This window comes from Panthera pardus, unplaced genomic scaffold (genome assembly GCF_024362965.1).
Source record: "Panthera pardus isolate Hobbes unplaced genomic scaffold, ASM2436296v1 HiC_scaffold_13, whole genome shotgun sequence".
NCBI lineage: Eukaryota > Metazoa > Chordata > Mammalia > Carnivora > Felidae > Panthera > Panthera pardus.
Genome location: NW_026526688.1, coordinates 138,496,437 through 138,507,616, shown reverse-complemented (window position 1 = coordinate 138,507,616; position 11,180 = coordinate 138,496,437). Strand labels below are relative to the sequence as shown.

Here is an 11,180-nt window from a genome sequence, read left to right as displayed (position 1 = left end):
AGTTCTCTTTCAAATCTTTGGGCCTCTCATTAGCTATGGGCCTTAGACAAATTATGATTATTATTACCAACATGTGCCAAAAAGGGAGGATCCTGGTCCATGCTAAACACTTGGAAAGTGCCTGGCAGGTGCAGTTCATTAAATGCTTACTTTGACCCAGTTCCAGAAAGCAAATGCCCACGTAAATACTCCTACTAAAGGCCACCTCCTCAAGGACGGACGCACTCCTAGCCAGTCACTTGAGTTGAACTCCTTTGACAGCAGCCCCACCCCCACCCCACCCCCACAGTCGCATCCATAAAAGAAAGGAGAGACGCCACAAGTCCTGGCCGCAGAGTGTAAAATATATTGATGGTTGTAAAGGGACAGCTTGGAGACGTTTCAGGTCTGCAGAGACGGCGTGCAGCATACATATACATGCTCTGTGTTTTGAAACCATGTCATGAGGTTCTCAAATACATCTCTGTTTTGAACACGATGTTTTTGTTTTGTTCATCAGCGCGGTTTACTACTCTACAGTTTCTCCTAGAGTAAATAAATAGAATGGCTGTTTGCAGAGCAACTACACCCTTACTGAGATGTTTAACAAGGCAAACTATTTCACAACTAGATCGACCTTTGAGTTAACGGCAAGATGTTTTCCATTTGTTTGCGTTCACTGCTGCAGTGGAGGGGAGGGGGCCGGTCACTTTCCAATTTATTCTTTGTTCACGTTTAGTCACCGACAGGCTCCAAAAACATAATGAAAAATCAGTCTGTTCAAGAAATTAAATTGTAATTTGGCTGTGGGTTTTTCCAAGACCCTTAAAGTCAGATAATTTAAATTTACAAGAGGAAAACAAAATTGGCATGATGGAAAACTAAGTAACAAAAAACTACGGCAAAATACATCTGTAGAACACAGTGGTCAGTTGTAAACAGCTCAGAAGGGCAGAGAAAACGAAAAGTCCTTCTAGAACATTAAGCAGTCCAGTGACAAACTCTGCTTTTTTTTTTTTTTTTTTTTCCTAGTGGCTATTTTCCTACCACAGTGTTGAGCTTCATTATATTAAATAACTTATATGGGTAAAAAGGAGTTTGCTAACCAGCAGCCAACTCAAAATCTTGCAGGAAGAGGGAGGAGAGGAATTCAAAACACAGCACACACTAAAGGGAAACAAAGTCCAGAGTCAGCATTCAACCAGTCTTACCCCTCCTGGCGATACCACGGGGCTGGAGCGGGGATCTACATGGAAGGTTTTCTCCCTTCCCTCCTCTCCCTTTTTCATTTAAGTTAACAAAGAAACATGGGCTTCCTCAGAGCCAGCACTCAGCTGGGCAAGTCCCATTAGCAGCAAATGTTCAACCAAATAAAAAACACACACACACAAAAGAAAGCTCCATCCAGGTGCAGAGCTGTGATTCACATGGAAATTCCAGAAGATGAATCATGTGCAGAGCTGGGATCTGTAGAGGATTCTTTCTCAAGTGTCTTCAGCGAACATTTCAGTCTCTCACAAAATCCGAGTCAATCTGTCAGCTGTGGGAAACAAGTCCCCCATCTGCTCTTGAGTGAGTTTGCTCGCGGGGACTTAGCATGTTTTTTTGTAGAACTAGATGCCAGAAAACAAAGGCCAGCCCTTCAGCGATCCGAGCGACAGCAGCAGCAGCAGTGACAGTCAGCATCCCCCGTTGGTTAAACTCTGCCTAAGAGGCTGGACCTGCGATGTAAAGAAGACAGGATGAGAACAAAAGTGGCAGATTATTTCGGTAAGGATTCAAGGGCCCTGTCTGATACTAGTTTCACCTTTCCTAGGCTTTAAGTTTGATTACATGTAATTAAAAAGAGAAAGAAAAAAATACGAAGCATTGAAGTCCATCTGTTTTTGTGCTAGTGACTTGCTAGTCACTTCAAATAAATATTAACGGAGACGGCAAAAGCTTTGTTTTTAGGTAAAGCTTTGAGTGGCTTTATATTAAAACAAAAACAAGAAGACAAACAGAAGTCATTAATTATAAAAAGCTTTCGCGTCTGCACTGGTCTTATCGCAGATGGGTTTACTCAGTAAATAGAAGCGTCTTCACATTACATGTCCATTGAGAGCATTTAAATAGCAAGCGACAAGAAAGGTGTCTCCCCTCGGAGGTACATTTGTCATTGCCACTGCTGAGTGTGTCTGGATGAACGACTCTAGGGTGAGCAGGAAAAGCGTCTATGTGAAATTATCTTATTGCCTTCAAAGCTAATGCACATATAAGTTTTCAGGTAGGTACTATCACTCTAGAACAATTAGTCTTCGTACCCACTTGACACACGGGGTTTTGCAAACGCTCATAGCCTATTTCCCCTCTTTATCCTCTTGGTGATTGCTATGCCTTGGCCTCCTGCAGTAACCCAACACTGCAGGAGCACAAGGAAGACTGTGCTTGCCTTCAGGGGGCTTACACTGTAGGGGAGACAAGAAGCAGTGAGCTACAAAAAAACGCCTTGGTCTGTAACAGGAGAAAACTGCCTTAGACTCTTTCTGGGGAGATACGAGTCAGGGAGGGGGGAGGCTCTGGGGGGGGGGGGGGGCTGGACATTACACAGATATGGAAAGGGCAGAGTGCATGGCTTACACCCGGACTCAAAGGGCAGTTTGGTCTTCAGGGCTCCTTAAAAACAATTTTCAGGTTGGGGCGCCTGGGTGGCTCAGTCGGCTGAGTGTCCAACTCCTGATTTCGGCTCAGGTCATGATCTCACAGTTTGTGAGTTCGAGCACCACGTCTGACAGCGTTGAGCCTGGCTGGGATTCTCTCTCCTTTCTCTCTGCCCTTCCCCATCCCCCATCTCAAAAATAAATAAACTTAAATTAAAAAAAAAAACAAAAAACAATTTTCATGTGAAACTAGTCTTTTATACCAAAAATACATCTTCACTGTGTTTATATACATATTTCTCTGTATACCAGTCACACTATTTGTGTCGGGGCCAGTCCCTCAATGAATGCTTCTCAGAAGTATTATTACTGAACACTTGAGTTGAGTACAGCTCAGCTCGGATTCACGGATTTGCGTCTGAATTTAAGCCAGTCCAGGGCCCCTCTTTTTCACTTCGCATTTCTAAATTCTCCACTAACTTCTTTGGTCACATTTCAACCAATCAAATGTTAACTGGTACTGTATACTGTTTGTATAATACATACAAACAGGAGAAGAGATTGTACAATTCGATCTTTACTTTGACTTACAAACCCCTCCAAACTAACCACCAATCAGGAGGAATAGGGCATAAAAGAATAACAACTGGAAAAGAAGGATGTGGTAGGTTTGGACTATTTTCAAGTGTCTGGATTTCATGGGTCACACGGATACCAGGCATCATTTTTGTACAACCAATTTATCTGCTTACTACTTTTTTTAAAAGTCTCTAGGAAAAGTAACCAGAGCTAAGCTATGCTCAAGGGCCATATCAACCTCATGCTTTAAAAAAAGGAAGGAAGGAAGGAAGGAAGAAAGAAAGAAAGAAAGAAAGGATTATGAAGAGGAGAAGCGTGGAAAGCAAAGTTCACCTAACAATTAGGAGGACAAGGAGTAATTCCCAAATCCTTTTTCCAGCAAGATGTGGACTATGAGCCTCATGTATTACACATGAACAATGCTGAAGAGTGCAGTAAATACCCTTCAATACCAGCACAGAGTAATACAAAGTTTTAATAGAAATGTGCCACTGGCAGGCCCACAATGTCATTAAAAATAGAACTGAGCACCAACCCAGCAAGCCCTGTTATATCCTCTGATTGCAGGTGTTGGCCACACCTTCTTTACGTCTGTGTCTGGGATAAAAAACAAAAACCAAAACGTGTCCAGTCCTTTACCCATCACCATGACGTGTTGTAAGGCTGATATTTTCAATGCCTCTGTACCTCATCCCTCCACGTTGAGAGGTACAAAGAAAATCTAACTTTTCCTTTGAAACAAATGAAATCACACAAAACCAAATATATCTCAGACACCCTGGTTCGCAAAACCTAGCCCAATACCGAGTAAAATGAAGACTCCCAAATGACTCCGGGAAGAACAGGACCATGCTTGTCCACCCTGGTACAAAAAGGCACGTGTTCCCAGAGGTTCTTAGTAGAAATACAAGTAGAGCAATTCTGATTACATGATTACTATATCTTGGCCTATTTTACCTATTAAAATATCTAAAATAGTTAAAATATACATTTAGCTATTCTTGTTGTTTTCTTTTAGAAAATACATTTGTTTGAGAATGCCAATAGATTAACACGATTTTTTTAATTTGAATAGGTTCTGGATTGTCTTTTAAGTCCCAGCTTCCTCTCTCTCAAACCAAAGTGGGGACCAAGATCCAGTCACTAAGAAGAGTGACACGCTTAGATTTACTGAGCCAACTGGTACTTGGATCTCCTTTATCTGAGGTCAAATAAAATTTTAGTTTTAAAACTGTTCGGAAATATAGTCTGAACTTGTTATTGTTTTAGATGATGAGGAGAGTCAGTGTTCTTTCGACCATACCATGGGGTAATTTCAGTTCTTCCATAAAATAACGGGAGAAAGAAAGGAGAGGAGAGTCACTGTGTATCTGACAGTATAAAAAAGTGAAAGGCGATAAAACTGAATGATGAGGACTCTAAGCCACAAAAATCCAGCTGACAAGAGTTAAGGAGCAGAAAGGACTCAGAACACACGGGGAGGGACTTCCTACAGAAAAGCACGTGGCTTTCCCCAGGTACGTCCGATATGGCCCATAGACCAGCAATGAGAAGCACAGAGACTCACCTTAGGGACTTCCATCTGTCCTTCTCTATGTGATTTTCAGGTCCTTCACTCTCATAGGAAGCCAAGTAGAGTGCTACAATCAACCACAGGTAAGAATGCATTAACACTGAGGCCTTCTCTTGGTATTGCCCCCGCCCCCATCCATCTCCTGTTTAACCGGAGCCCACCCCTACAGCAAAACTCTTTAAAATAATCCAATGACAACTGAGAAGCATCACAGTTTCATTACGAACACCGAATGTCACTTTGCCCCTGATTGACCATCTCAGACCCAAAACCCAACGGGTTCTAGGCCAAAAATGCACTTAATTAACTGACGGTTTATGAGGCAAAACAGCTTACAAATGCAAGCCGCATGATGCTATCCTATGCTCATGTTTATGTTCTTTATGAAGACGGGGAGGGGAGGGAGATCCTTTCCTGGTAGCCTTGATTTTTAAAAAACCTTTAGAAGCTAAAAAGCCAGATTTTCTAGGTCAAATTTTCACCCCTCTAATATTTTTTTTATTTGTAAATCAAAAGGAAACTCATGCAATGATTTTAAAGTGTGTTATTAATCCTATTTGTAGAGATTAATAACAATCGAGCCCCCTCTGGAATGTGTAATATTAGTGCAAAATGCACTTCAGTCATTATCAAAAACACTATCAATCTACTGGGAAAAATACTATTGATTTCTAGAATATTAGGATATAAAAGATCAGTACAACAAATCCCTAAGTCTTTTACAAATTTTAACTCTCTTCCAACCAATTTTTTTTTTTTCAGTATAGACAATCACTGTTTCTGCCTCAAATTCCTTAATTTAAAAAAAACAATTATGTTTATTTGTTTATGAGAGAGACAGAGCATGAGTCGGGGAGGAGCAGAGTTGGGAAACACAGAACCTGAAACAGGCTCCAGGCTCTGAGCTGTCAGCACAGAGCCCGATGTGAGGCTTGAACTCACAAACTGCGAGATCATGACTGAGCTGAAGTCAGGTACTCAACAGACTGAACCACCCAGGAGCCCCCCAAATTCCTTAATGTTTTAACGGGTCAAGATTTTCCACTACTTTTTCAAAAAGCAGCAGGTAGCCACTATTTTTTTATTTTTGCTTTTTTCAAATTACTTTTAATATCAACATACCACAAACAAAACACCTTTTTTCTCCAATGAAGCATGTCCAAACAAGGGGAAAAAGATCCTTCAATGACTTTCCATTTGTGCCCAAAGCTTTGCAGATCTAGTATTATAAAGAATGCTTAAACACAGAAACTACTTATGGGTGAAGAATGAGTGCCCGATTCAACTACTTTAGGGATAAATCATACGGTTTCCTGTTCAACAGAAAACTCTCAAGTGGAGTAGGTCAGAAGATAGGCCTCCTACGATAGGAGGAACCAGGCACCAAGCATGGATACAGGAATCTCCCAATTGCAGGGTTGTGGATGCTGCTGGCAGTTCCAGCCGAAAGGCCTACTCACCATCTTCACTGAAGACTGGTACTGTGAGCAGATACTGCAAGATCTTCCGGTCCCTCTCAAATGGACACTCTACTTGTTTCCATATCATGAATTCACTCACTTGTTTGGCCAGTTCCCAAAATTTCTAGGAAACAATAAAAGAAGTGCATTTAAAGGCAGCCATCAAAAATCCTGAGCATTCCATTTAATGTTTCCTTCTGGCTTCTAATCAACTGAACTACATGATTTTCTTAATTTGATAAAAACTCGCTATAGGTGTTTGCGAGGAATAAGTATAAATGTACTCATGTACCTCTAGATATTAATGAATAATAATGTTGCAGCTGCTTTCTTCTACTCAGTATTGTTATTTTCTTTCTTTCTTTTTAAAAATTTTTTTAATGTTTATTTATTTTTGAGAGACAGAGCATGAGCAGGCAAGGGGCAGAGAGAGAGGGAGACACAGAATCCGAAGCAGGCTCTAGGCTCTGAGCTGTCATCACACAGCCAGACGCAGGGCTCGAACCCATGAACCGTGAGATCACGACCTGAGCTGAAGTCGGATGCTCAACCAACTGAGCCACCCAGGCGCCCCAGTATTGTTATTGTCTTACAAAACAATAAGGAGAAAACTTTCTTCTAGAACTTCAGAATAAGCTTAGGCTGCCTGGCCTGAGATGTAACGTAGGGGGGCCTGGACCCTCTCTGTGCACAGATTCTTGCAGCCTATTCTTACCTCAAAATTGACATGGCCGTTTGGAAGGCGGTTGGCACAGCCCTCATTGAGGAAATAAATATCTTTGATTAAAAGACTGAAGAAGGGTATCACAATCTAGAGAAAACAAAAGATTTCCATTTGTTTGGGTAAATAAATATTTAGCTTCTCATCAAACAGTACAAGAAATTAATGAACAACATTAGTTCCAGATTACATAAAAGGCTACCATGAATTAAGATAGTGTTTTGTTTACCTCCCATGACATTAGTTTCCTCCCTTACATAATTTTGCTTAAGATGCAAATGCTATTACTAACCAAAACGCAGCAGAGACAATAGGCATTAGGAAGTAGATGGCTTCAGGTAGTTTCTGCAGTTTTTCCCATTGCAACAGCGTATAATAAATCTAAAAGGTCTAGCCGTCAAAGGAGGAGAGATCTAAAAGAACTCTTGCTTTTCATTTAGCAACCCCTTTAGTTAGAGCAAAATATTAACGGAATACCTGTCGCTGCAGGTCCCAAGATTTCAAGATGCGTGACCCAACTCCCTGCTACAATCTGTGCTGTTAGATCAATGAGACTTCTACATTCTAGAGGAATGTCTTGTTAGATGAACATTCATTGCTCAAGATCATGGGAGAGGTCAGGATTTTAGGTAATAGTTGCTACATACTTCCTCTTGAGTAAACCTGGCCTTCATGGAACAGAACAAGTACGCACCTGTCCTCATGGGAAATCACCTAAGCAGTACCTTGCACAATATGTTGGGAGATGTGTACAAGTGAAGGAGGAATATAAATGTGTAAATTAGAGTGTCTGTTTGAAAAACAATAAACCTCCTCCAGTAAGGTTTCTTTACCTCGTGTCTTTGATTTGATGAGGTGGTATTTAATTAATCACCCTAAAACAATAATCTCTAAGAAAGCATCCTAAATCCTGGTAAGTCCATAACGAACAAAGAACAAAGCTCTGACATAGTAACTTCCACTTTCACTCAAATGCCAACAAGTCTCTGAAGACTCTAAATTTGCTACAATGCAAATAACGTTCCAAACACAAGTTGTGCGCCTCAGCTGTTTACTGGAGAGCAGGTTTTTGAAGTTTCCCTAAGCTTATGACTCATGGGGTGCATCTATCCTAAATGAATGGGAGGTCTGGAGAACATACCTTTGGGCTCAAACACACAAATATGAAGTACCAGTTTTCATCTCTAGAGATAAATTCAGATTTCTTCATAAAGTCATTTTTAAAAAGCAAGCTTTGGCTATTTTTGTTTCATTGGTCACTGAAATAGCCAAAGTGAATCTTCAGTTTTGATAGTGTCTTTGAATATACTTTTAAGCATTTACTATCGTCTGTGGAAGTCTCTAAAGCCAAATTAGTAACGATCCCCTCCTTCAAATATTACTGGCTAATTCTCTATTATTTTAGAACGAAACAGCTATAGTAACAAGCATAAAAGCACACCTGAACTTCATTTCTTTGAAAGACCTCCTCTAATTGGGAAGTGTGGGTTCTAGATTCCATTGGAATCAGCTTAAAATGTGGTCCCCCAATTTATTGGCGGCACAACCCAGGAGTCGACAAATGGAGGCCCATAGCCCAGCACAGCTCCAGGACCTGTTTTGGTATGGCCTACATTCTTAAATGGCTGGGAAAATATCAAAATAATATTTCTTGAGCATGAAAATTGTAGGGAATTCAACTTACAGTGGCCAGACAGCTTTACTGGAAAATAGCCATAGTCACTTACTCATCTACATATTGTCCATGTCTGCTTTTATGCCTCCACATCAGAGTTGACTAGTTGCATTGGAGGCTGTATGAGCTACAAAGCCTAAAATATTTATGGTCTGGCCCTTAATGGGAAAAGTTCACCAAGCCCTGGTATAAAAAAAACCTAGTTTCCTCACATTAAAATGGAACCTAAAATGAAATCAACCTTATTGAGTTGTAGTGAGGATTAAATTCAATAATTTAGGTCTGACCTCGGTTAAGCACTGCCAAAAAAACAGTAAGGCCCATAAACAGGGAAAACTATTATTGATGCACTTATAAGACAATAAGGATACACCATCATAGGGAAATGAAAACTAAGTTATAATCAAGGTGCAATGTTTGCATAGTGTGACAGCTTTTAAGCAAGAATTTTATCTCTGCACTCTATTCTCAGTGCTGGGCAGTGAGATTCACGTGGTGTTGACCATTCTCACACTGATATTTAAACTTTTCCTAACTTCCTGTCATGTGCCTCTGGCCGAGGCACAGAGGCTATCCTTTAATTTTTACATTCGTGGTGCCTACAAGATGATCATATAAATACATAGAGAGAGAGAGCAGAGAGAGACAGAGAGAGAAACAGAGATTTCACATGTAAGAGAGATCATCTGGTATTTGTTTTTGTCTGACTTATTTAACTTAGCTTAATGTCCTTGAGGAGGTTCATCTGTGTTGTCACAAGTGACAAGAGTTCGTTCTTTTTATATGGCTGAATAACATTCTGTTGTGTATATGCACCACAATTTCTTTATCCATTCATCCATCTGTGGCTACTCAAGGTTGTTTCCATATCTTAGCTATTTTAAATCATGCTGCAATAAATCTAGGGGTGCATGTATCTTTTCATTTTCTTTGGATAAAGACCCAGAAGTGGAATTGTTGGATTGATCCACTATTAATGGTTTGAATCACTCTTCCAAGAATATAGAAATCTAAGTAATTTCCCTTTACTGTTCTGTTCCTTATGCCCCTTATGCCCACATGCCAGAAAGAAGTCTCACAGGCTTCTTCAAATTCTAATTTACTCATTGAGAGTTCTCTTCATACCTGTACCCCCTACAACAAATCTAACATGATAAAAATCAGGAAAGTTTTAAGGACTTTGGGTTTCCAGGCACTAAGGTGGATGTATGGGTTACCAAGAGGAGACAGCAAAAGTCTACAGTTACTGGGAGGTCTTGCCAATGATGTCTTTAATGGGAGAACTTCTCATGTAATAATGTTTTCTAATTTCCTTTCAAAATATTCTTTTTTTCACTTTTTAATATATATTTTTAATATATAAATATGTTAACAAATAATTAAACATAAAAAATTATTTATAAATATATTTATATAATGTGTAACATATTTATAAATATAAATAAGAAAATATTAATAGAAATATATAAATATATTTTTATAGATTTTAAGTAATCTCTGCCCCCAATGTGGGGCTCGAATCCATGACCCCAAGATCAAGAGTCATGCTCTACCACTGAAAGGTGCCCCCCTTTAAAAATATTCTTAATTCAGAGACTTGGTAAATATACCTCATTATCAGTTTCACACCTAGAAATGAATGCTGTTGGGCAGGAACAAGTTTCCACAAACATAAATGAAATGGTAAAAGGATTTAAAACCATGTAATCATATGAGGAATGGTTAAAAACCTGGAGGCATGAGTACCCACAGGAAAAACAGCTATTTAGAGATCATTTAAGGGCCTCTGTGTGGAAGACAGAGTTGATTTGTACCTTGATATGGTACCTAGAGATGTGCCACTTTGGCCACATAAACTTAAAATCTGAAAGAATATTAAAGATACTATTACTCTAATCACGTTGCTACGAAGATTTTTAAATTACTTAGGAATAAAGAGAATTTACCCTCACTTCAATTCTCTTGAATAAAAGATGTGTTTTACCCAGAGATGTTTTCATTCACAGCCTTTGAGGCCAATTGTGAAAAAGCAATGGAATTTTTTTTAACAGTGGTGATTTCATTTGTTTTGTGAACTAGAGAGTATAACTCATATGCTCACACATAACTGAGTTTAAAAAAACAACAAAACTGAAGCAGACAGAATTTATCAAATGACGTAAAGGGTAAATACCTTGGACTATTTTCTGGAAAAGGCTATTAGAGTCCCACAAGTATAATCTTTTTGGGGGCTGGACTTCAGAATGTCTTTGGCCAGGACTAGAGCTCCCTGCTTAGAGACAGGATTCTATAGTCTCCTGGCTCTCCTGGAGGGTTCCACAGAAAGAAACTTGCATCCAACTGCGAGGGTGAATGAGAAGATACAGACAGCCCCCCACATGTTGACTTTCTGAAGCTCAACCTTAAGAAACTTCTCATTCAATTTTTTTTTTTTTTTTCAATCTTGTCACAGGTGTGCTGGGATTTGAGCAAGTAAAGTGTAAAAGCTGGTACACTCTGTCGGGCTAAAGAGAGTTCTCTCTGCTTCATCCCCTCTCTGACCTTGTTTCTTTAT

General features: G+C 39.7%; 1 protein-coding gene across 8 annotated transcripts in view; it reads right to left on the bottom strand.

Moving 5' to 3' along the window:
* Positions 1-323: 323 nt before the first annotated feature.
* RASGEF1B (RasGEF domain family member 1B) overlaps positions 324-11,180 on the bottom strand; it is a 569,745-nt gene continuing 558,888 nt past the window's right edge. For all 8 annotated transcript variants that reach the window (XM_053901455.1, XM_019466239.2, XM_019466248.2 and 5 more), the window contains 4 exons: positions 6,946-7,041; positions 6,231-6,354; positions 4,765-4,837; positions 324-1,700 (listed from right to left, as the gene is read on the bottom strand). In XM_053901455.1, coding sequence (XP_053757430.1) covers positions 1,676-1,700; positions 4,765-4,837; positions 6,231-6,354; positions 6,946-7,041 — 318 coding nt within the window. In that variant the 3' untranslated portion in view covers positions 324-1,675. The remainder of the gene's footprint in view (positions 1,701-4,764; positions 4,838-6,230; positions 6,355-6,945; positions 7,042-11,180) is intronic.